Here is a 26,826-nt window from a genome sequence, read left to right as displayed (position 1 = left end):
TGCGATAACCCAGATCTCCCAAAACTCCATCACAATCATTCTCATTGATAACACAGAAAGACATAATAACGCAGAATCACCCAAGAATGAGGTACTAAATCAACACACGCCAAAAGGCGAGACGGGAAAACACAATCGGACCTTTGATTTCAAAAGATCTGATTTATTCAGAAAACAATCAAGCCCAAACTCAAATCCGAAACAGATCCGAGAATAAAACTCGATTGGAATCTTCGAGGTTTAAGCAACACTCGATTTTATTGAAAAACAAAAAACTGGTAAATAGTGGAGAAGATGGGAGTTGGTGGATGAAGAGGATGAAGGTGAAGAATGGAGAAGTGACGGCTAGTTTTGGAAGTCGACTCTCAAAACCCTAATTTGAGAGAGAATGTGTTAATACATGATTTAGTATAATGCCTATGTCACTGTCTCATTAGTTGAAATATTTTAGTTGTTTGCGTTTGTATATTATGATAATATACGGAGATAGAAATTTATAAAAATCTTTTCTAGTTTCAGGCAGATGCTTTATTTTGTAAATGGATTGTGTGGAATAAACTTTAACCAAGTACAAGTGAGTACTTGTAGTGCAAATAATTTTGAGCTTTTTTCAAGAAAAATTAAGAGTAGTTTCTTCTTTTGTACAATAATACCAATTTTTTAAAATATTTTATAGAAATGTATTTTATGCAAAATTGCTGATTTTTAGAAATATTTCACGAAAATAAGATTTACAATCTTTCAATCATATATATCATAAAATTAATTACAACAAAATCTTAAAATTTACCAATTGAAACTATCGTTCATTGCATAATAAATTATTTACAAAGCATAAATGTACTCTAAAAAACAATTTAAAGAAACTAAAAAAAATGATTTCTTTTTTTTTATATATAAAATTTACATTTACAAATATGTTTGAATTTCGTATTTCATGGCAGAAGTAAGATTTTGGAATAAAAGATAATTAGGTATAGGTTTTGTATGTGTGATTAAAGCGGGGTTAGCGAGATGTTTGTTCGGTCTGACCAAACGAGATTCGAGATTGTAGAGGAGGTAAGGTGGTGACAACTAATCTTCTTTAGCATGCGAGTAATGCTACATCCACATAAACGGATACAGAAATTTTATACAGAATGATGTGGCAGCGCCACCTCTGCATAACATTAATTACTCTTGTCTGCCACTATACCTATAGACCTACTTTCTTTTTCATTGTGTTATATAGATATTTAGATTGACTTGGTGTCTCAGTTCACCTATAAAATATTAGTTTTAATATTTATTTTTTTCATTTTTTTATTATTCATATCTTTTAATATTTAATACTTGTATAGCTTTTTATATTATTTACCTTTTACATTTAATTTTTATATAACTTTTATATCTAATTTTTTATATCAATTTCTAGGAGAAAACTTGAAACTATTTGATGTTTAGTTCACTGACAAAAAAATTATTCTTATTTTTTCAACTTCTTACACTTTTCACTTTTTTTTATTACATGTAATATTAGTTATAACTTTTTATGCTAATTTTTTATATCAAATTCTCAAAAAAAATTAATCTTGTCGGCTACTATATTTGTATCTTTTATTTTCGCTTTGTTATCCAAAAACTGAAAATGATTTGACATTTAGTTCACTTAGAAAAAAATTATTTTTGTGTTTTAACTTCTTACGCTTTTCACTTTTTCTATTATTTGTATCTTTTTTAATTATCATCACTACTAGATAAGTGATACTAACTAGTATTACAAGTAAAGATAAATAATATAAGAAAAAATATAAATAATAAAAATGTGAGAAGTATAAGAAGTTGAAAGTACAAAAATATTTTTTTCACAAGTGAACTAAACGTCGAATCAATTTCAATTTTTGGATAACAAAATGAAAATAAAAAACAGATATACAAATATAGTGATCGATACGGGTAAAAAATTATTTTTTTTTAAGAATTTGATATAAAAAATTAGACTTAAAAAGTTAAAACTAGTATCACATTACAAAAAATAAGAAAGATAAAAATAATAAAAAAGTGAAAAGTGTAAGAAGTAGAAAAAATAATTTTTTTTAAGTGAACTACAAAAAAATAGTTTCAATTTTTAGATAAGAGAATAAAAATAAGAAGTATAAAAATTTAATTTTTTGTAATTGAAGTAAATATCAAATAGTTTCAATTTTCACTTGATAAGTTGATATAAAGAGTTAAACATAAAAATTATACAAGTATTAAATGTCAAAAGTAAAAAATACTAGTGAAAAATAAATAATATAAAAATTGTACAAGTATTAAATATATAAGGATATGAATAATAGAAAAAGTGAAAAGAGCAAGAAAAGTAAAAAATAAAAATAATATTTTATAAGTGAACTCCAAAATCAAATCGATTTCAATATTTAGATGAGAAAATGAAAAAGAAAGTAGGTGTATTAGGTAAAGTGGCAGACAAGAGTAATTAATGTTATGTAGAGGTGGCGCTGCCACATCATTCTGTATAAAATTTCTGTATCCGTTTATGTGCATGTAGCATTACTCCATGCATTATCCCTAAAAATTTGTATGCTTACGTAGGATGCCGTTAATATACGAACAAAGTCATTTAACCAACTGTCGGGCGGGTTAATCGAAAACAAAAGGCTACGTGCATATAATACTGAGTAATATCAGTAGTTTTCGAAAGAAATTTTAAATTCAAATAATATCAAGCAAAACTTTTCTATGACTCGATAATAACGTACATGTTTTTATTTATAATTCTAGAGTACTTTTCAAAATAAAAACTAATTCTTTATATTTCAAAAATTAAGAGTATGATTAATTCTTTTGTTTAATTTCCTGACAAACAGATATAAAATCTTTTGTTAAGGTCATTTGTTCTGACTAGAAAAGACTAGTGTGAATTATGAATATTTTAGTATTTGTGTGTTTAATCAAATTCTCGCTTTAGTTAGACATTATAATTTTACATAATTGTCTCATATTCTTTATAAGTTCTAGTTTTTCTATTGTTGAATGATATATTATATTTTTTGACAAGACTTACATGTCATAATTAGATTTAATTTTTCCCATAATATATACTTTTTCTATTTAAATTATTGTTTTTATATTTTTCTTTACTTGCTTTGATTTTCAGGATCATGGAAACAGACTTTGTGGGTTTCTTATTCCGACTTTAAAATCTTATTGTCTAAACGTCCCTCCATAATGATGCGGCTATTGTAACTATGATACAACTCATCATCTATGACTAATATCGTTCCTTCTCCATCAATTGATACTTCAAAGAGGTTTTACCTGTAATGAAAGAAAAAAAATAAATTCATGAAGGTTTAATTAATGAATCCCTTCCCAACAAAAAGCGCTCTTAGTTTACTTCGGTAAAACGCGGGTCTCATCTTAATGAAAAAAATAAATTAGATTTTAAATCTTGTACATAAATATAAACAATATATATTTGGAGTTAGATTAATTAAGACCTTTTGAAATATTTGGATTATGTGCAGGTGGCCGGTCAGAGCATAGGTTGCAAAAGCATCTCCAAGAACCTCCTAATTGATTTCTAAATATAATATAAATAACGTGACTCTTAGCAATTTCACACAAAGTTAAGAGTGTAAACTCCAATAATACTCTTTATATTTCTTCTTTATTTCATATATTATTCATATTAGGCTTTATTATAACAAAGTTAAGAGTAGGTGAATTGGAGGGAATAAATTTTTTATTGTGAAAAAATAAGTTAAGAGTTATGTGGTAGCTTTTAACTTTGAGGAGAGAGGAGAGAGAAACAAGAGACTCTTATTGATTTAAAGAGCCACTAAAAGTCTTTTGAAGCAACATTTTTCCTCTCCCTCCTCAAATTTTAAGTTAAGAGCCTAAATGAAGGGTCTCTCGGAGATGCTCTAAGAAAGATATACATGGCTAATTAATATTCCCTCGGTCTTTCTTGACAAGTTTCTTAAGATTCTTTTAAAATACGGTTTTATAATATATTTTTAATTTTGTTTTATCTGAATAAAATTTGATATTTAAATTTTTATTCAACAAAAATAAATTACAAAAATATATTGTGTAACTATACTTCATAGGAGATTCGAAGTATAATATAAATTTGAGATAATTAAAAAATCAGTATACTTTAAATTCGAGATAAATCCAAAAGACACCTTTGGGTTTCAAAACTCAAAACTCGTTGTAATACGAAATTCGAAATAAATCCAAAATTTACACAAAAATACAAATACATATCTAAACTTTAAACTTCCTGCACAATTTCCATGTGTTATAGCATCCACAAGAAAATTAGAGATGATTTGAAAAGGTAACGTGTAAATATATGGTAGGGGCACGCAATAACCAATAGACGGCCAATTCGCATTAAGGGCCCACTACCAGGGGCAGTAGCTCTTAAAATCAATTGGAAACTGTACTTGCTGCGATCAAACGAGACTATGATGTTTATCATACCGCGTGTCTCATGAGTTCTGCTCCCCGTCTATTTTGTAACGTGATTAAGAGCAAGTCCAACGCTAAGAGGTTCCCTAAAAATATTATAAAATAATATGTCTTAGTAATTTAGCACAAGATTTAGCACATGAGCTCCAATAGTACTCCCTATATCCATTCCCTATTATTATAATAATATTAAATTTAAACAACTTTGGTGTGGAGGAGAGAGGGAAATGATGTGGAGAAGAGAGAAATGAATATTTTAATGATAAAAATAGTTTAGAAGTGGCTAGCATATTCTAAAAATAGGGAAGAGGAGGCTTGTGCTAGTGATTTAGCACATCACTAGCATAGTGTTGGAGTGCAATTTTATCCCATATTCCCTATTATTGGATTTAAGACTTGATTTAGCACACCTATTGGACTTGCTCTAATACACAATTTTTTTAACAATTCGAAATAGAAAAACAAAATCTCCTAATTTCATAAATTAGGGGTGTTCGCGGTGCGGTTTTTTTCTAAAATCACGGACCAAACTGCACATGCGGTTTGATTAAAATTTCAAACCGCACCACGCAACTCAAAAACCGCATTAACCGCACCACACAAATGCGGTGTGGTGCTGTGCGGTCTATGCGGTCTAAAAATGTCAACTTAAAAATTATAATAAAGTATAAAATTGATAGTTAGAATATTATATTAAATAGATTTATTCTAACAACAAGCTTCTTTTTATGTTTCGTATATCAACTATCACATTACCAAAGTAATATGTAAATAAAATTATATAATTTAATATATATGATACTATAACAAATATATATGATACTATCACACTAATATATATGATACTTTCAGGTGAGCAAACATAGCTACCATTTTAATTTGATACTATAACAAATTTTTTATTATAACCAGTCGTGGATTATTAGTGTAAAAAATACTTAAAAGGAATCAGGACTTGGTGGATCTTTACCACACATATAAAAAGGAAAAAAAATCCATTTCATTTCAGTGATATGTAGCTCTATTACCCCTGTTGTTTTGCATGGTGTGATATGAATGATTCTTGCAAAATGTACCCCTGTTTGTCGGCCCAAATATGATTGTACATTATTGAATAAGAGCATCTCCAAGGGTGTCATGAATATTCATTAGCTATAATATGATATATAGATAATCATCTAAAATTATAGCTAAGAGGTCCTAGATTCACTCCAATGGTGTTATGCATAATTATATTATCTAAAATTATACATAAAAGTTTTAGATGTTTTACAAATGTAGTAACCCCAATTTTAGTTATCTAAAATTTTTTGCTAAGAGGTAATGGTTGGAGTGCTCAACTTTTTAGATAATATTTAAATAGTGCCACTAGATGCCATGTAGATAATTTAGCTAATCGTTTTAGTCCCTTGGAGATGCTCTAAGAATTTTTTAAGTTTGGGATTTAAAGCTCTAACAGATGCTTCATGACAATGGTCCTTCCCCAACATTTTTGTCCTCTATAATAAGTTTGCCTAAAGTGGTTTGTCAAATAATAAGAATATTAAAATAGCAATTTAATGATAACAGCTAGAGAGGTGATTATTAGTGTAAACAATCCTTAAATGTGTCACCAGTGCAGTTCCCATACTAGCTATGCATCGCCTTTATATCATTAGTTTTTTGACATTTCAAGTGCAAGTATACATGGTTGCACACTTTAAAAATAATATTAATATAGTAGCAATAATACATAAATGAATGGTATCCGCTTTAAGGTGAGCAAACATAACTACTGTTCTATTATACAAGTAATACTGAATTTTCTGAAGTCAGCATTATTGGCTTAGTAGTGTAAACAATCATGTATTATTTATAATAATATTATTATAGCTTCTTAGTATACTATTACATATGTATATTTGACTGTATAAATCTTATATTTGCAGAAATCGAAAAGTTGCTGATTGACATGGGTAGAACATTGAAAGATTTCCCTGACATGCCTTACCCATCTGAAATTTACCTGAAATCAGACATCAACCGTATGATTTCTGAAGAGACTTCGTATGATACTTCTGCAATGAAAGATATGCATGACACAAATTTTAAAAAGATGAATGCCGAACAAAGGAGCGCTTATGACTCCATTATAAACAGGGTATACAAAAAAGACGGAGGTGTATTCTTTGTTCATGGCAGCGGTGGTTGTGGTAAGACCTTCCTTTGGCAGACCATCATAAGTCGTCTTCGCTCGGAACACAAAATTGTCATTCCTGTTGCATCTTCTGGCATTGCAGCCACGCTTCTTCCTGGAGGCAGAACTGCTCATTCACGTTTCCACATACCCATCAAACTTGATCAGCATTCAACGGCTGGCATAAAGCATGGTACAGACCTTGCCGAGTTGCTTCAACATACTGATTTGATTGTTTGGGATGAGGCTCCAATGCAGCATCGCTACGCGTTTGAGTGCGTTGATAGGAGTTTAAGAGATATTATGTCTGCTGTTGACTCATCTAATTCTGCAAAACCTTTCGGTGGGATAACCATAGTGTTCGGTGGAGACTATAGGCAGATTTTGCCTGTAATTCCCAAAGCTGGCAGGCCCGATATTGTTGCCGCCTCGCTCAACCGATCAAAATTATGGGATCATGCAGAGGTACACCTTCTAAGTAGGAACATGCGTCTTCATGCTGGAAACACACCTGAGCAGAACAGAATTATTAAAGATTTTAGTGAGTGGCAGCTTAGAATCGGAGACGGTAAGAAATGTCATGATTTTGAACCAGATGCAAGCAACGACGCAAACATGAAAATGCCTGAGCGATTTCTAATTCATGCTGAAGAGAGTCCACTTCAGTCTTTAGTTGACAGAATTTATCCGGGCTTCGAGGAAAATTTTCAGTCTCATGAATACATCCGTGACAGAGCAATTCTGACTCCAACTAATGTTGTTGTTGACGACATAAACAAGATTATCCTTGACAAGATACCTGGTGAAACGTACACGTATTACAGTCAGGATTCAATGGAAGACAACGGAAGTGAGAATAATGATTTTGCCGAATCATTTCCAATCGAGTACATAAACTCATTAAACATGCCTTGCATTCCCAAGCATGAGTTGAAGCTCAAGGTTGGTACGCCGGTCATGCTTATGAGGAACTTGAACCAGATACTTGGACTATGCAATGGAACCAGGATGATTGTTACAGGTTGCAAGAAGAACAGTATAGAGTGTCAGATTATTACGGGTACACATAAGGGAACAAAACATTTAATACCGAGAATTGATATGATTCCAACTGATACCATATGGCCTTTTGATTTTAAGAGGACTCAATTCCCGCTGCAGATATGTTTTGCCATGACCATCAATAAGAGTCAGGGTCAGTCGCTTGGCACTGTTGGATTGTACTTGCCTAGACCTGTTTTCACACATGGACAGTTATATGTGGCGATATCACGAGTTACATCTCCCGATGGTCTACATATCATGATTGTAGGCGATGATGGTCACACAAAAGACATAACAAAAAATGTTGTCTATGAGGAAGTTTTCTACAACATTCCTTCGGTAACATAGTATTAAACTCATGGTTGTTGATTCGGCAGGTGTTAAGATGTCTGTAACTTGATACCTCAATCACTGTCTTTTAATTGTTGATGCTTGCTTCACATAATATGTTTGCAACTACGATCATCTTTTCTATCTGTTCCCATGTATGACTACAGTAGTGCAGAAAAGTGAAACTTATTGCCCATGGAGGTTTACTGTCCCACCACTCAGCACAGTTTATAATTTTTTTTTGAATAGAGTATCATTTACCCACGCCAAGACACCAATATTATACACATGTTTTATTTTATTGAAGTGATGCTATATATGCGTCTCTTGATTGATTATTCGAGTATTGAGTGATGTAGAACACTATAACAAATATTAAGAGGTTTGGAAAAAATTAACAAAGCAAAAATAATCATATTATTATTTCCTGTGTACTGATTGTATATAACAGTTCCTCAGAATATTTGCTCCACTGTTATTGTCCTTTACCAATAAAAGTCAAGGATATGGCACGTATTGTAGAGATATCATATCTTAAAATGTGTGATAGTAACAACAGCTAATATAACTCATACTAATTATTCATGATCTCATAATCGGCCATAGAATTCGTGTGTACTGATTGAATAACTCTATATAATTCTATTTCCTTTGTTTTGTGATATTTGGAGTTATATATAATGATGATTATTAAAGAAAATTATATTTTCTTTATTTTGTGATATTTGGAGTTGCATATAATGATAGATAATCTTTTTAGCATCTGTGTCTATAATTACTAGCATGCTCTTTAAATAATGTAGTTTTAATAATTTAGATTGATTTATATAGAGTTTAAAGTAATTATTTAATAAAGCACTAATTTTTCGTGTGTACTGATTGTATAACAATTCCTCAGAATATTTGCTCCATTGTTAGTCCTTTCCCAAAAAAAGATAAGGATATGGCATGTATCGTTAGGGATATCATATCTTAAGAATTGTGATAGTATCAACAGCTAATATAACTCATATTAATTATTCATGATCTCTAAATCAGCGGGTGAGTATCTTTATCAATATAAACAAATCTCGACTATTAGTATGCCTATAAGTTGAAACGTGTACACATCAGTTAGCACGGATTATAACGGAGTAGCTGTTTTGCACGGTTCCATGGGTGAGTACTCTGCATCGCCCATTTTGTCTCTGACTTTGTTGTTCCACAATTTATATAAGTTGCATTGCATTTTACTCGACTCTCTGTTTTTGTATTTCTTATGCAAGATGCGTATGACACTCTCGGCAGGGTAGATAGTTCGAAGATGTCTTGGCGCTTGAGGGTTCGTGTAACCCGTTGCTGGCCCATGAAGTCGTTATGGAGTGATAAGATCATTGCATACAATCTAATTCTCCTCGACAATGATGTGTGTTTAGCTAAGTTTGTTTGTATTTAGCGCATGTTTTTAAACTATCACCATAATAGACGCCACTGTTTAACTCACTGTTCAATGCATGCAGAACTTGCCCGTGCATGCAATACTCACTCCTGCTAAATGGAATTCATTGGACCACCCCATCGTCGAGGGGAATGTTTACGAAATCGCTGATTTTGTAGCCAGAATACCAGTTGGAAAGATACGACCGGTCCAGACACCAAAATGTATTTTGTTCACACCGGTGACGAGTGTGAACCCTGTCACCGAACCCGACGTCAGCATTCCCGTTAATTGTTTCAAGTTCATCAGTCTAGACAATCTGAATGAACATGCCCCCGCCAACTCCAGTAGTGACATGCCTATTCAATGCATAGGTATTCACCAAATTCGCCTTGCATTTGAAAGTACTTATTATATATTCATCTTTTTTAGAAATTGAAGTGCAAATTTCTATGTTGCATGTAAACTTTTTTCCAGACCTTATTGGTGTTGTCGAGAATCCTGGACAGATCATTCCTATTGTTACCAAGTCAGGACCGAAAATCGTGCATTCTTTTAACATAACTAATGGAAAGAGATCATTTGCGGTCAGAGTATGGGAACAACATCAATCGTCTTCCAATGTGTTGTTCAATGATAATCTTGATACACCCGTGGTGGTCGTAATAGCAAGTGCCAGAGTTATGATTTGTCCATGTATGTCAATATTAGTTATTATGTTTATTATTACATTCCACATGATTTACAAGAAATTAACACTATTGCACACTGTGCTATTTCAGCATCTTTATCGGTCTCTACTATGCCATTTTCAAAGGTTCATATCAATCTTGATATTAAGGAGAGTGACGAGATGCGGCAAATGTAAGATTTGCACCATGATATTAGATATGGCATTCCCGATAACTACACTTTTTGTAGACGTATATTAGGTCTATACTCAGATGATAATGCGTGCTTATGTTCTTTTTACAGCTACGCCCACAACGTGAACGGTTAATCTTTGGGTTTTTACCAGGTTCATTACAAGCTTGGAGTGATGCGGACGTACTCAAAGCATTTCTTTTGGAGACACCGTCTTATTTCTCCTTCAAAAAAATTTGTTTTTGCCATTAATGTAACAAAGCGTGAAGGATTTTTATTAAATAAGTTTGTTCAGTTTGTTATATCATTTAGTCCCAAAGGTATCCCCGTGGTAATTCATATTAGGATACATTACATCGATAGTCATAAATCATGTTCAGAATAAATACAAATATTTTGAATATACGATGGATTTCTACATAGAGCATATTTCCAAACTCATTACCAGAAATCCATAATTTATATTGTCATTAACTAAATCGTTTTTATTACTTTATTACTCTACGTTATTATTCGTTTTCTGATAACTTAAATTAGGACCAAACTGATTAATCACAATTATAGGATTATATAATATCATTAAAATATGTGGAATTTAATAAGCTATTCCTTACTTCTTTCATACAAGTTTCATGTCTGTCCGGTTTTTCATTAGTTTCCACTGAATTAATCATCTATTACATTTATGGCACGCCTGCAAATTAAAATTTAACCAAATGTTATATTTATTTACTTAAAAAACAATTAATTTAATATTTTACTTGATTATTCTTTATATTAATCCTCGAATTCACATTGACTCACACTTATTTTTTTTTTAAATGTTGACTTCCGTTTAAAATAATCCTTATACAAAAAGCAATTCATCCTTAAAGTATTATTCTGTGACGTATGCATTAAGTAGGTCAGCAGTGTTAAATAGATAATTAAAATATGTGAATTTTTATATGTCACAGTACTGGTGTCACGTCTCACGTTATTAATCTGATTATGCAAGTAAATGAATCATCTATTACAATTATCGCAAACGCGTAATTTGGTTTGTAACCATGTTTTGCTTAATAGTACTTAGGATAATACTCCCTCCATCTCATTTTAATTGTCATATTTCTATATCTATTCTAAAAAGTTAAAATTTGAATGGCTGGACAAAAATGTATCCAAGGATTCTTTTACCCGGTGTAAGAAATTTTGTTCATTATATATGACTTTGTTTTTTTTTTTTTTGGAAAATTACTTTGTTAATATTAGTAAATGCATTTTTTTTGGATGATAGACTATTTGTGCGATATTTAACAATAATAAACAGGTGTTCGAGTTTAATTTGTAAATAGATTTTAAGAAAAAAATTCAAATAATTATCTTGCTTATTGTCCGGCTGCAAAGGGTCATTAAAGGATATATTACGGAGAGAAAAAAAAGCACCAAAATCGGATGTATTCCAAACTAAACTGATTCAACCTATGTGTATCAATCATTACCCATGATTTGTTCACTAATACACGCATAAAATATATTACCCCAATCCTAGCATGGGATTTTCACGGGTAAGTAAAGTTTGATATACATAAGAGTTGTATTTTCCTTTTAACAGAAATAATACAAGTTTGATGATAACATGCCTGGGATCACGTTGTATCAAATATCCCTGAGATTACTCCTAATATCACGACCATGTAGACGTCCACATACATTATAAAACCTCACATGCCATAAGCAGTTCGTCTGTGCATATCTTTAGTCAACAAACTGTGTGTTTAATTATTTTGCAAAGAGGTATGTCGCTAGCGCTGCTGTATGTTTGCATCTAATATTATAAATGTCGTTTTAAACCTGTTGATATCAAGCACATCCTGACTGGAGTTTATGTTGTCCATTTGTTTCGGTGTTAAGAATGCAGGGAATGATGTTCGACCATATTCAGAACCTTGACAAGTCGAGGACAAACTGGAGAATCAAAGCCCGGTGTACCAGATTTTGGCAGACAGTATCCAACAAAACTAATGACATCAAAGGATACAACTTCATTCTTTTGGACGACGATGTAAATATATTAATTTGTTTTGTGATTTTACTTGCAAAGAATGCGAGGTTATATATCGGTTATGAAACTGACATCCGATGTATTGCTACATGTTTACAGAATTCTCACATTCATGCTTACGCCTACCCTGACAACTGGACCGCAATCGGGAAGGAGGTAGTCGAAGGTAACGTCTACGTCATTGAGAACTTCCAAGTCAGGGATTCTACAGGGAAATTGAAGCCTGTGTCAAACAAATTATGCATACGTCTGCTCAGCTCTACTATTATAATAGATCAGCCAAATGATTTGTTGATCCCTGTCCATAAGTTTGAATTTATGGACCTAGGCGATTTGTCCGAGGAGGCCAAAAAGATTGTTGGTGATGAAAACCCAGAATTTGCAATAGGTTAGCGTATCATTGTCATTTTTTACATTATAGAAAATACCAATGGAGACTGAGTAATTTTGGTAATGCAGATATTATTGGGGTCGTCGAGAATTTTCACAAGATGAAGAAAGTTCCTACCAAAATTGGACAGAGGGAAGTGGTCAGATTTTTAATAGCTGATGGAAGGTATATTGACTTGAAATTTAATTCATGTTTTGTAACGCCCCCAGATCCGTATATCCTGGATCTAGGCCGTCACATTATTTTAGCAAACCTGACTTCCAATAATACATAACTCGCCCCACAAGTCCAAGGTCGATCTTACACTTCCACGCAGTCTATCATAACATTACAACGATAAGTTCAAAAGTACAATCTACCATTGTTATAATCATAAAACATCCTCGTTACGGGAACAAGTCTTCGCACCCTTCGTTGCCACAGCCTCACGCTTTGCCCTTGACTTTGCTGTTATGTGCTTCCGAATTATCCTTCTCATTTGTGCCATTTTCGGTCCTTTACTGTCTAAAGGAAATAAAGAGTTGCAAGTATGAGCAATTTAATGCTCAGCAAGTTCACAGTTCAAGTGCAAACATCACAGATTAGGTAAAGGAATTTAAGCAGATATAACAATTAAGCAGATTCAAAATGAGAGCTGCAGATAATCACATAATGATCTCAAAAATCAAAGAATAATAGTAATACTGGTCTCCATCCTCGGTGGTTCCACCATATGGCTCGATCACCGCCACTAAGTAGATACCACCCCGTGTCACCTTCACAGTCTGATCGCGACTTTCGAATGGTGGCACACAGTTTCCCCCATTTATTTGCTAGCATAAGGGTTATCGCTTTCAACCCTTAAAGTTGTCCCACACATAGGGCCAACAGATATTTCCACTCTTCCACGAATGCAAATCATCCGTGTTGACCAGTTTACGAAATTCATTCCCCGAGTACAAATTGGCTCACTTCATATTGAATAAATCTTCTCCTTTCTCACAAGAATGCGAATAAATGCATCCTCACAATTCAGAATTAAATACCTCTCGGCCGGATTACGAAGAAACAGTAATCCGATCACAACATCCAAAGAACAATAACATAGAACCGAACATGGTTAACGATCCTTGTATAAAGTCGATTAATCATAGTTCGAATAAAAGAATAGAAGTTTAGCAGATTGAACAAGAATAAGAAACTAGAAGAGTAAATCAATAATCAAGCAATTTATCCACTTTAAGGTGTATAGAAAGAATAATCGGTTATCCAAGGAAAATACATCTGAATCATATATCTTCGTTAGAAAGAGCATATCAACGATAGAGATCTTGATAATTGAATTCACAAGGTTGGCGAGTACTCGTAGATTAAATAAAATTGATTGAGTTATTCTAGTAATAACAACTCGAGAATATGAACTAGACTTCTCAAATGTGAGCAAGGTTGGAATCAAATATGAATTCTGTAATGAAGCAAAGATTTCAGAGTAGAATAATCATTTCAAAAAGTATGACAAGTTAAAGAATTGAAAGTTCGTTGAAATTTTGGTTTCACAAAATAATGAGTCAATCCGAACAATGGTTAGACTCGGGTAACGAAGAAAGGTTGTTCAATAAGAATCTGAACAAATGTCAAATCTTTTAGTTTCCGTCTCTCCCTGATCTTCTCGAAATATTCAAATATAATAAAGTATCGGGTTTCAATCACAGAATCAATTATCAGGCATAATCACATTTGATAAATCAATAGCACACATTTGGCACAACAAGAGAAGGAATCAAGTGAACTTGCCTGGCTTCCTCGGATAAATAATATTCCTGTCTCAATGGACCTCGCTTTCCAAAGAATAAATATTCTATATATCACATAACATGATAAATTTAGTAATCTCACTATAAATAAATAAATCAATCTCCAACTACCAACTCTTAAGTCATACTTTCCTAAATTAATTAAATCGTCCTTATTTACCCTTATATGATCGTCCTTTAAATCATGGAATAATATATTTTAATTACATAATATCTCATTTTATTGCTCGCACTTGACCACTAATTAGGTAAAATAGTGCACATAATCTTTCTTATTCTCGGACATAAATGATTATATATGTATTGAAACTTGAATACAAGAAGTGTATTTATGTTTTATTAATATTTTCCACTTAATGTATATTCTCCCCTTTTTATTGATCCGAGAATTCATTAAAGTCTTTTATCAATCCAAAGGTTCCTATAACTTTATCGATGACTCAATTATCACTTATAAATTCTTAATTATAGGTATTCGCGATAATTATCCGCTAATAATTCTAATTTATTTTATCCTCATTATATTTATTCCTCAAAGTCTCACCCTTTCAAAATGACCCTTTTAAAATCAATTGAATCATACCCTTTAAATTAATTATAAATGAGTCTCATAACACTATTCTTTAAATCCCCAAAATTTTATTAACTCCTATAACATTAAAGCTTATTTTAATCTCATGCCAACACATTATTTACTCACTTATTATTAAATCCTTATTCTATTTTATTACTCACATCCACCCATTATTAAATTACCAAATTACCCTCATCTTCTCCAAATCTCTAATCCATCTCCCCCTCATCTCTTCTCTCTCTCTCTTCAACCAACACCAACACCACCCCTCTCTCTCCCTCCCACTCTCTTCCCTCTCTCTCTCTCTCTCTCTCAGCCATCTCTCTCCCTCTCGCCGGCGTTCGCGCCGTCCGGCACCACCACCAGCCCCGCTCCCCTCTCCTTCCTTCTCCCTTCCTCCCTCGACCGCCTCTCTCTTCTCCCCCCCTTTCTCCCTCTCTCTCGCTACTGTATCTCTCTGCCTCGCCTCATTTCTTTCCCCAGCCGCGGGGCTCCGCCGTCTCGCCGGCTGCGAGCTCCGGCCGAGCTCCGTTCGGGCGCCGCCTCCCTTCCATTTCACCCCCCCCCAAAACCAGACTCAACAACAACAACCAACATTTACACACAAGTCTCCTTTAATCCATCAAGAAATTCTCAAAAACCCAAACCCTAATTGAATTGAATTTGGGGAAAACTCAAATAAACTCAAATCCCCTAAATTACCAAGATATAAATATCATTTTTGTTTTCTAATAAAACTTTACATGAAACTACTAAGGATGCAAGTGTACAAAAATCATAATAAATGCTAGATTTTACTACCACTAATTTTAGTAAATACAAAAATTAGTGAAGAATTTACCTTGTAAAGCTTTTAAGAATTTAGCTTCTTCTCCTCTTTTCTTCTGCAACACAAATCTCTAATATCTCTTCTCTTTTTAGCCAAAATCTTTGTAGTAATCTTGTTCTTGGATTTTATAAAAATTCTTTTAATTGTAATTATGACTAATTACCACACTAACCTCCAATCTATTTTTTTTAGATTAGTGCTATTGGTTACTTGGTCACCAAGTAGAGTTTCTTGGGCACCAAGTTTCGTTACTTGGGCACCAAGAAATCTTAAATCCACTTGCTAGTTTAATTTACTAATTCTCGTGATTTTTAATATTATCGAAGCGATCATTCCGGAACTTAATTATTTAATAAATATTCTCCGATAAATTCTCACACCGACAAATGATAATATTCTTATTTATTTTATATGCAATTAATAAAACTGGTGTCTAAATAATATTCATATCAAACGAAATCTAGTAATATCAATCATTAATAAATATTATCGAATAAGTTGCATCCTTAATAAATTGGCACCAAATAATTCTCAATTAGTATTTATCGATCTAAAAATAAATAAATAAATAAATCTGAAGTCGACATTCTGCAAGATAATTAAACAATCTAGTCGCACGATAACTAAAGAAATTAAATGATTACATAATTGTGTACTTTAAAATTTTGGGGTCGTTACAGTCTCTCCCCCTTAAAGGATTCCGACCTCGGAATCATGACGAGTTATTAAATAGATAGGGATGATTCTTTCGCATTTCGTCTTCCAGTTCCCACATGACTTCTTCGACATTTTAGTTCCTCCAAATAGCTTTGACTAACTTAATCTTCTTGGTCTTTAACTCCTGGGACTTCGTGTCTACAATCTGTACCGGTTTCTCTTCGTATGTCAAGTTAGATTACAGATGAATCGACTCGTAGTCCAAGACATGTCGTGTATCTGATTTATAAGCCTTTAGCAAAGGTATATGAAATACATCGTGGATATGCTGCAGATCAGGTGGTAAGGCGAGTTGATATGAAACATATCCAACTTTCTTTAGTATCTCAAATGGTTCAATAAAACGAGTATTTAACTTGTTTCTCTTTGCAATTCTTACTACTCCCTTCCATGGAGACACTTTTAACAACACTTTCTCTCCAACTTCAAAAGTCTTGAATTTTCTTCCTAAATCGGCATACTTCTTTTGTCTATCTTGAGCTACAGTTAATCTTTTTCGTATCTTCTCACTTGATGGTTTGGTCAGGTGAACTAGTTTTGGTCCTAGAATCTTCTTTTCTCCAAATGCTAGCAAAAAGGTGAACTATATTTTCTACCACATATTGCTTCGTAAGGTGTCATCCCAATACTAGAATGATAACTGGTTTTATAAGAGAATCACACTTAAGGGCGAATGATAATCCCAACTTCCCTTTGACATCTAACATAACATCCCCTTAATTGCTCGAATCGTTCTTTCACTCTGTCCGTCAGTTTGTGGATAATAAGCAGTATTTAGATTCAACTTAATCCTTAGACAATTCTTAAAAGTTTGGTAGAATCTCGAAGTGAATCTTGCATCTATATCCGATACTATTAGCACTGGAACTTCATGTCGAGTCACAATCTCTTTTGGGTACGTACTCACTAATTTCTCAATTGTGTATATTTTACTGATTAGTAAGAAATGGGTCGATTCCATAAGCATATCTATGATAGCCCAATAGCGTCATGGTTTGTTCGAGTTTGTGGTAATCTTACAATAAAATCGTTAGTAATATGTTTCCTCTTCCACTCCGGGATTTCCAAAGGTTGTAATAATCCATTGGGTCTTTGATGTTTAACTTTTATCTTTTATTATTTTAACATTTACTCGCCCAATCTACAAATTCTTTTTTTCATATATGGCCACTAATCGTGTCTTTTAAAATCCTGAAACATCTTTGTGCTCCCTGAGTGTATGAAATATCTCGAGTCATGTGCTTTGCTCAAAATCTTACTTTTAAATTCTGTTATTGTAGAAATCTAAACCTATTAGAAAATCTCTTAATTTCCTTTTCATCTTCAACATGTAAGTACTCATCGCCTGTCAATTTAGATCGTCTTTCTTCAATCATTAATTCTTGACTCTTTTGATTCTTTCTAGTAACTCTGGTTGCACTAACATTTCATATATCATTCCCTCCTTATGCTCTGAATCCTTAATTTCCAATTCTAACTTTTCCATTTCCTTTATCAATTCCTTTGGTGAAGACATCACATTGACTCTTTCTTTTCTACTTAACGCATCTGCAAATACATTTACCTCCCATGGATGACAGTTAACTATACAGTTATCTATACAATCACCATCTTTAATCAACTCTAACCATCTCGTTTGCCTTATATTTAATTTCTTCCGAGTAAACCAATACTTCAAGTTCTTATGATTCACATAAGTTTCACGCTTCTCGCTCTAAAATTAATGTCACCATATCTCCAATGCGAATATGATCACAACTAATCCCAAGTCAGGAATAAGATATCTCAATTAATAATCTTTTAGTTGTCTTAAAGCATAAACAATTTCTTTTTCATGCTATATTAATTAATACGCATCCTATACTTTTATGAGAAGCATCACTGAAGATTATAAATTGCCATTTTCATTTGGTAAAGTCAACATAGGAGCTATCGCGAGTCTTTTCTTTAGTTCTTGGATGTTTTCCTCATGCTTTGGCATCCATTCAAACTTCTCTTCCATTTAGACTAACCGTGTCAATGGTGTTGTAATCTTTGAAAATCTTAAACGATTCTTTGATAATATCCTACTAGTCTAAGAAAACTTCCATCAGAGTTCTAGGTCTTTCCTAATTTTATACCGCTTCGACCTTTGCGGGGTCTAAATGATATGCCGTCTTTAGAAACTACGTGTCTCGGAAATTGTGCTTGCTCCAACCAGAATTCACATTTTGAAAATTTTGCGTACAACTTCTCTTTTCACAAGATTTCCAATGTTGTTTCTAAATACTCTGCATATTCTTTTCCAGTCTTTAGGGTAAATTAAAACGTCATCAATGAAAACAATCACGAACTTATCCAAATATTTCTTGAATATTCTATTCATAAGGCCCATAAAGGCTGAAAGTTGAATATTGGTTAATCCTAGATGCATTTCTAAGAACTCATAATGTTCATACCTGGTTCTAAAAGCTATCTAAGGCACATCTTCAGGCTTAATTTTTAATTCGGTGACATCCAGATCTTAAATCAATCTTAGAAAAAAAAATGAGTTGTTCCCTTCAATTGTTCAAACAAATCATCAATCATTGGTAAGGGTACTTATTCTTAATTGTCGCCTTATTCAATTTCTTAATTTCAATACACAACCTCATACTTCCATCTTTTTTCTTAACAAACAACACTGCAACTCCCCACGAGGATACACTTGGCCTAATGACTCCTTTTTCGAATCATTCCCATAATTGTGTTGCTAACTCTATTATTTATGCTGGTGAAGCTTTTGATAGAGGTGCGGTACCTGGCACAAGGTTTATAGTGAACTCAATCTCCCTATTTGGGGCATCCCGGTAACTCTTCAAGAAGTACATCTATATACTCATTTACTACTGAGGTTTATTCCATTCCAGGACTCTATTTCTCCGGATCTATCATGTGCTCCAAATAGGTCTGACATCCTTCCCGAAGCAATTTCTTGACATGTGTCATGATCAAAAATTTCTTATCTTGCTTTTGTCTTCTTACAATCATCTCTTCCCATCATCACTTCTTATACGTTTTCGTCTACAATTAATCTGAGCGTCGTAACTCGTTAACCATTCCATTCTAAGTATCATGTCAAACTCCCCTAACTTAGAAGGAACTAATCTATGTTGAAAAGTTCTTTCTGATTTGTTACTTCACAACCTAGGACACACTTGATCCATAGAAATCACTTACTGATTCACGATTTCAATTTCCATAGGCTCTCCTAAGGGTGCCAGAACAATTCCCAACTTTTGCATAAAATTTACATAATTTGCTAGCTACAGAATCAATCAGCACACAAGCATCTTAAGGATTTACTGTAAACGTACACGAAATAATGTCGTCGTTGACTATGGCGTCTTTCATGGTCATATTAAAGGTGCACGATGTTGGCTTGCTCCTTTCTAGAGATGTTGCTAATCTTGGAATAGTGTTTTCTTTGCGTCGCGCTCAACAATCCCTGGCCATATGGCGCGTCTTTTAATAGTTGAAGCGAGTAACAGCTTTTCTGTTTACATTTTGAAACATAGCGTCCTTTCTGTCCATAGATAAAACAAATGGTGGACTCCTGATAGCACGAAGTTGGATTCTTCTTTCCATAATTCTTGTATTCACGCAAATGAGGTCTTTCATGGAGAACATTTGTAGTTTATGGAGGACTGGACCTCTCATTCCCTCCGTAGCTTTCTCGATTTCTGATTCAAGAATTTCTAATTCGAAGTGTTCTATCCTTGTTGAATAGCCTTTTAACATAAGGTTTCTTTATATACTAGTCCAATATCTTCTTCCCTTGGCTACGATCTGGATGTGGTGCCCTCCATTTCTTTCCATTTTTCCACGGTTGTATAGCTCACTTCGCTTCCTATGATAGCAGTCTTCTGCGTTCAAAACAACTACCCTGCTCAGGAGCCAGGGTTTCAATTCTTGTTGAAAAATGAAAACGTCGGGCTCTCTTTTTACTAATATCAACATAATGTTGTACGAACCTTGCAAGTTATGTAAATTTGGCTTCATATATAATCAGGCACAAATACTTTCCCTTGTTTGAATTCTAAAAATCTGAGTTACGTGATTCTCATGGTATTTAGGAAAATGTTTCTATAAGAAATATTTCGTAAAGCATTCTCACGTCATAACTCTAGTCCCTTCTAGACCTTTTTAGCGTCCCACCAATAGTTAGCTTCCCTATTTAACATATATGTTTCAAACAGAGTTTTCCTTATCATCCTCAACTCCCACAATCTCAAAATCCCTTTTTAAATTTCTTTCAACCAGGTCCTAGCCTCAATAGGATCCGTGGTTTCTTTAAACTCATGGGGTGTACAAAGTTAAAAGTTTTTTAATATAACAAATGATTTAGGTGGTTGGTTGATTGATACTCCGTTGGTATGGGTTGCTAGGTTTGGAGCATGTCGTTGTAAGAGATCAAAGAGCATTTATATCAGATCAGGATTGGCTGGAATATTCTCTTGTGGAATTTCATGTTCTTGGTTTTTTTACCAATTTCCGAGTTCATCTTGTTTCTATAAAGGAGGAACAATATTGGTTACTATCACACGGTGTACAGGTTTACTTGAAATGCAAGAGTGCAAAGTGTAGCACCTGTTTATAGTGGTGTAAAATTGTTTAATAGATGTTTGACAAGAGTTTTGTTTATGAAATAAAGGTTAGATGGTAAATTAAGGTTTAATAATTTTTTAAGGAAGTATATCAACATGTCCAAGGCTTTACATTTATTTGCAAAAGATAGGTGGTCTTGAAAATGAAAGAGGGTTTAATAAGAAATAAGTATTTGAAGGGTTTTCAATAACAAGGTGATACCAGATATCGCGATCAAGGATTAAACAGTGGTTTCATAAGTACAAAAGATCATGCATAGCAAATATTGGAAATTATCTCAAAATAATATCGTCCATTTCCACTAGTCATCATCTTAAGCATATGAAGTTAACATACCATTCTATCATTATCCGAAGACACATTTAATCACTGGGATATGAATTCAACTATGGTTAATAAGATGTCTTAATAAGATGTCTACTTACATCTCTATCTGCTCGACAGATCTTATGTCCGAATCTGAATTGTAATAATAAGAAAATGCAAGGCTCTTATGCTCGTTACTATACAATGTCAATATCCATAAACAGAGGTAGAACTGGAGATATTCATAAATTATAAGTGTTATCTTGCAAAGGAATAAATTATACCCAAGAAGTCTAAACCATCAGTGTCTGAATATCTCTGTAACTTTACACCAAGATTCTTAATGGTTTCGATCCACAAAAGTGGCTCCTCTATGTCCGGAGCTGGTCGAAGTAGTCTATTGAATATCTATCAGAAGCCTTTCCAATACATAAATAACTATTCGATAGATTCCTTTGCCATAATTTCGCGGGCCAAAAATCCGGCTCTCTTGAACAATTACAGAATTATATAATTCTCATATCCACAACAGTACGTCATGAAAACTTTAAACTCAAGGTAATACTTTGCTAGCATCTCATACTGTTGTGCAGATATTAACTGTGCTGAGAGTGGCACTGCATCGCTCCCAACATATGGAGCATAAAAAGAAACTGGAACTTTATTGGTGTTAGAATAAACACTGGTGCTGAGTTTGTTGTAGGAATTGATACTGAAATTAAAGGGTTTTCAGGTAGAAAAGAAGAAACCTTGTAATAGAAAGATTGGTATTTTTATATTATATGAGATAGAAACAGAAGCCCTTGAGGTAGAGGTCTCTGGCTGTGATACTCGAGCTTTTGGCTTGATATTGGAATATATCGAATGGAAATTTGCAAAAGATGATCAAAGAATCTCACCAATAGAAATGGTGTTGATAAAGGTATGGAACTTGAATTGATACCGATTGAAAATCGGCATCATAATGGAATCATAAGAAAATGAATTAGCCTTTGGAAGAATTAGGTAAAAGTGTCTAAGTATATTCGACAGTCACTGATCATCTCTACCCTCTGATACGAACAACGAATGAATAGAAGATAGGGGTAGCTATCTAGGTAGTCAATAATAGTGTAAGGGTTATTTCTAGCAAAATTTTATAAGGTAAATTTGATGCCTATCTCTCTGGCATAGAAATAAATACTGGGTAACTAGTAGGTTACCAAACCTCTATAGTCTCAAGTGGTGAAGGCTCAATGATTTGAATAGTCGTGTCTTCTGAATTACTATCAGTAATCATAATTTCCCTTTGATGCGGCACTACCCATATTACAATCTGAGCACTCATAAGTATTGGGTGTAGAAGAGCATCCTCGAAGAGAACTAGCTACTATCATCTTCACAGGTAATTAAACGATGCCATCGTAATTTTCTCATCTTAAAGATACTTGTATATACGTATATGTATTCATAAGTATGGGGTTTAATGTCCCACTAAAGAGTTTCGGGTTTCGTATATACCCTTGCCTGCTCTCGTAGATGTATAACTATCACATACTTAAATCTTATTTCTCGTATTATTTTCTCACTCTCTCGTTATATTCCTAGGGTTCCCGTGTCCTAAGAATATAACCTCAGCTCTGATACCAAATCTGTAACGCCCCCAGATCCGTATATCCTGGATCTAGGCCGTCACATTATTTTAGCAAACCTGACTTCCAATAATACATAACTCGCCCCACAAGTCCAAGGTCGATCTTACACTTCCACGCAGTCTATCATAACATTACAACGATAAGTTCAAAAGTACAATCTACCATTGTTATAATCATAAAACATCCTCGTTACGGGAACAAGTCTTCGCACCCTTCGTTGCCACAGCCTCACGCTTTGCCCTTGACTTTGCTGTTATGTGCTTCCGAATTATCCTTCTCATTTGTGCCATTTTCGGTCCTTTACTGTCTAAAGGAAATAAAGAGTTGCAAGTATGAGCAATTTAATGCTCAGCAAGTTCACAGTTCAAGTGCAAACATCACAGATTAGGTAAAGGAATTTAAGCAGATATAACAATTAAGCAGATTCAAAATGAGAGCTGCAGATAATCACATAATGATCTCAAAAATCAAAGAATAATAGTAATACTGGTCTCCATCCTCGGTGGTTCCACCATATGGCTCGATCACCGCCACTAAGTAGATACCACCCCGTGTCACCTTCACAGTCTGATCGCGACTTTCGAATGGTGGCACACAGTTTCCCCCATTTATTTGCTAGCATAAGGGTTATCGCTTTCAACCCTTAAAGTTGTCCCACACATAGGGCCAACAGATATTTCCACTCTTCCACGAATGCAAATCATCCGTGTTGACCAGTTTACGAAATTCATTCCCCGAGTACAAATTGGCTCACTTCATATTGAATAAATCTTCTCCTTTCTCACAAGAATGCGAATAAATGCATCCTCACAATTCAGAATTAAATACCTCTCGGCCGGATTACGAAGAAACAGTAATCCGATCACAACATCCAAAGAACAATAACATAGAACCGAACATGGTTAACGATCCTTGTATAAAGTCGATTAATCATAGTTCGAATAAAAGAATAGAAGTTTAGCAGATTGAACAAGAATAAGAAACTAGAAGAGTAAATCAATAATCAAGCAATTTATCCACTTTAAGGTGTATAGAAAGAATAATCGGTTATCCAAGGAAAATACATCTGAATCATATATCTTCGTTAGAAAGAGCATATCAACGATAGAGATCTTGATAATTGAATTCACAAGGTTGGCGAGTACTCGTAGATTAAATAAAATTGATTGAGTTATTCTAGTAATAACAACTCGAGAATATGAACTAGACTTCTCAAATGTGAGCAAGGTTGGAATCAAATATGAATTCTGTAATGAAGCAAAGATTTCAGAGTAGAATAATCATTTCAAAAAGTATGACAAGTTAAAGAATTGAAAGTTCGTTGAAATTTTGGTTTCACAAAATAATGAGTCAATCCGAACAATGGTTAGACTCGGGTAACGAAGAAAGGTTGTTCAATAAGAATCTGAACAAATGTCAAATCTTTTAGTTTCCGTCTCTCCCTGATCTTCTCGAAATATTCAAATATAATAAAGTATCGGGTTTCAATCACAGAATCAATTATCAGGCATAATCACATTTGATAAATCAATAGCACACATTTGGCACAACAAGAGAAGGAATCAAGTGAACTTGCCTGGCTTCCTCGGATAAATAATATTCCTGTCTCAATGGACCTCGCTTTCCAAAGAATAAATATTCTATATATCACATAACATGATAAATTTAGTAATCTCACTATAAATAAATAAATCAATCTCCAACTACCAACTCTTAAGTCATACTTTCCTAAATTAATTAAATCGTCCTTATTTACCCTTATATGATCGTCCTTTAAATCATGGAATAATATATTTTAATTACATAATATCTCATTTTATTGCTCGCACTTGACCACTAATTAGGTAAAATAGTGCACATAATCTTTCTTATTCTCGGACATAAATGATTATATATGTATTGAAACTTGAATACAAGAAGTGTATTTATGTTTTATTAATATTTTCCACTTAATGTATATTCTCCCCTTTTTATTGATCCGAGAATTCATTAAAGTCTTTTATCAATCCAAAGGTTCCTATAACTTTATCGATGACTCAATTATCACTTATAAATTCTTAATTATAGGTATTCGCGATAATTATCCGCTAATAATTCTAATTTATTTTATCCTCATTATATTTATTCCTCAAAGTCTCACCCTTTCAAAATGACCCTTTTAAAATCAATTGAATCATACCCTTTAAATTAATTATAAATGAGTCTCATAACACTATTCTTTAAATCCCCAAAATTTTATTAACTCCTATAACATTAAAGCTTATTTTAATCTCATGCCAACACATTATTTACTCACTTATTATTAAATCCTTATTCTATTTTATTACTCACATCCACCCATTATTAAATTACCAAATTACCCTCATCTTCTCCAAATCTCTAATCCATCTCCCCCTCATCTCTTCTCTCTCTCTCTTCAACCAACACCAACACCACCCCTCTCTCTCCCTCCCACTCTCTTCCCTCTCTCTCTCTCTCTCTCAGCCATCTCTCTCCCTCTCGCCGGCGTTCGCGCCGTCCGGCACCACCACCAGCCCCGCTCCCCTCTCCTTCCTTCTCCCTTCCTCCCTCGACCGCCTCTCTCTTCTCCCCCCCTTTCTCCCTCTCTCTCGCTACTGTATCTCTCTGCCTCGCCTCATTTCTTTCCCCAGCCGCGGGGCTCCGCCGTCTCGCCGGCTGCGAGCTCCGGCCGAGCTCCGTTCGGGCGCCGCCTCCCTTCCATTTCACCCCCCCCAAAACCAGACTCAACAACAACAACCAACATTTACACACAAGTCTCCTTTAATCCATCAAGAAATTCTCAAAAACCCAAACCCTAATTGAATTGAATTTGGGGAAAACTCAAATAAACTCAAATCCCCTAAATTACCAAGATATAAATATCATTTTTGTTTTCTAATAAAACTTTACATGAAACTACTAAGTATGCAAGTGTACAAAAATCATAATAAATGCTAGATTTTACTACCACTAATTTTAGTAAATACAAAAATTAGTGAAGAATTTACCTTGTAAAGCTTTTAAGAATTTAGCTTCTTCTCCTCTTTTCTTCTGCAACACAAATCTCTAATATCTCTTCTCTTTTTAGCCAAAATCTTTGTAGTAATCTTGTTCTTGGATTTTATAAAAATTCTTTTAATTGTAATTATGACTAATTACCACACTAACCTCCAATCTATTTTTTTTAGATTAGTGCTATTGGTTACTTGGTCACCAAGTAGAGTTTCTTGGGCACCAAGTTTCGTTACTTGGGCACCAAGAAATCTTAAATCCACTTGCTAGTTTAATTTACTAATTCTCGTGATTTTTAATATTATCGAAGCGATCATTCCGGAACTTAATTATTTAATAAATATTCTCCGATAAATTCTCACACCGACAAATGATAATATTCTTATTTATTTTATATGCAATTAATAAAACTGGTGTCTAAATAATATTCATATCAAACGAAATCTAGTAATATCAATCATTAATAAATATTATCGAATAAGTTGCATCCTTAATAAATTGGCACCAAATAATTCTCAATTAGTATTTATCGATCTAAAAATAAATAAATAAATAAATCTGAAGTCGACATTCTGCAAGATAATTAAACAATCTAGTCGCACGAT

At 33.5% G+C, this 26,826-nt stretch overlaps 2 protein-coding genes and 1 long non-coding RNA gene across 4 annotated transcripts; 2 read left to right on the top strand and 1 right to left on the bottom strand.

Moving 5' to 3' along the window:
- Positions 1–6,415: 6,415 nt before the first annotated feature.
- LOC108217184 (uncharacterized) lies at positions 6,416–10,431 on the top strand. The gene is made up of 5 exons (XM_017390028.2): positions 6,416–8,023; positions 9,514–9,805; positions 9,909–10,127; positions 10,214–10,295; positions 10,407–10,431. The coding sequence occupies exons 1-5, from the start codon at positions 6,416–6,418 to the stop codon at positions 10,429–10,431; spliced, it is 2,226 nt and encodes a 741-aa protein (XP_017245517.2).
- A 1,367-nt stretch (positions 10,432–11,798) lies between these two features.
- LOC108219398 (uncharacterized) lies at positions 11,799–13,262 on the top strand. 2 transcript variants are annotated; one of them, XM_017392822.2, is made up of 4 exons: positions 11,799–12,071; positions 12,189–12,339; positions 12,439–12,727; positions 12,799–13,262. In XM_017392822.2, the coding sequence occupies exons 2-4, from the start codon at positions 12,190–12,192 to the stop codon at positions 13,002–13,004; spliced, it is 645 nt and encodes a 214-aa protein (XP_017248311.1). In that variant the 5' UTR covers positions 11,799–12,071; position 12,189; the 3' UTR covers positions 13,005–13,262. The 2 variants fall into 2 exon arrangements, with proteins under 2 accessions (XP_017248311.1, XP_017248312.1); XM_017392823.2 differs by lacking the exon at positions 11,799–12,071 and having other exon boundaries at positions 12,110–12,339.
- A 125-nt stretch (positions 13,263–13,387) lies between these two features.
- On the bottom strand, positions 13,388–26,635 carry LOC135152424 (uncharacterized). The gene is made up of 3 exons (XR_010291582.1): positions 26,218–26,635; positions 15,939–23,516; positions 13,388–14,567 (listed from the first exon to the last, which is right to left on the bottom strand). It is a non-coding gene; the product is annotated as an uncharacterized LOC135152424 (long non-coding RNA).
- Positions 26,636–26,826: the final 191 nt, after the last annotated feature.

Source organism: Daucus carota, chromosome 4 (genome assembly GCF_001625215.2).
Source record: "Daucus carota subsp. sativus chromosome 4, DH1 v3.0, whole genome shotgun sequence".
Lineage (NCBI taxonomy): Eukaryota > Viridiplantae > Streptophyta > Magnoliopsida > Apiales > Apiaceae > Daucus > Daucus carota.
The sequence above is the reverse complement of the archived record's forward strand: the minus strand, read 5'-3'. Positions and strand labels throughout refer to the sequence as shown.

Bases quoted from the DNA above. Each gene is read 5' to 3' on its own strand.
- LOC108219398 (XM_017392822.2), top strand. From the start codon at position 12,190: ATGCAGGGAATGATGTTCGACCATATTCAGAACCTTGACAAGTCGAGG. The intron at 12,340-12,438 runs GTAAATATATTA...ACATGTTTACAG, and splicing joins TCATTCTTTTGGACGACGAT to AATTCTCACATTCATGCTTA. The intron at 12,728-12,798 runs GTTAGCGTATCA...TTGGTAATGCAG, and splicing joins AAACCCAGAATTTGCAATAG to ATATTATTGGGGTCGTCGAG.
- LOC108217184 (XM_017390028.2), top strand. From the start codon at position 6,416: ATGGGTAGAACATTGAAAGATTTCCCTGACATGCCTTACCCATCTGAA. The intron at 9,806-9,908 runs GTATTCACCAAA...ACTTTTTTCCAG, and splicing joins CATGCCTATTCAATGCATAG to ACCTTATTGGTGTTGTCGAG. The intron at 10,296-10,406 runs GTAAGATTTGCA...TTCTTTTTACAG, and splicing joins AGTGACGAGATGCGGCAAAT to CTACGCCCACAACGTGAACG.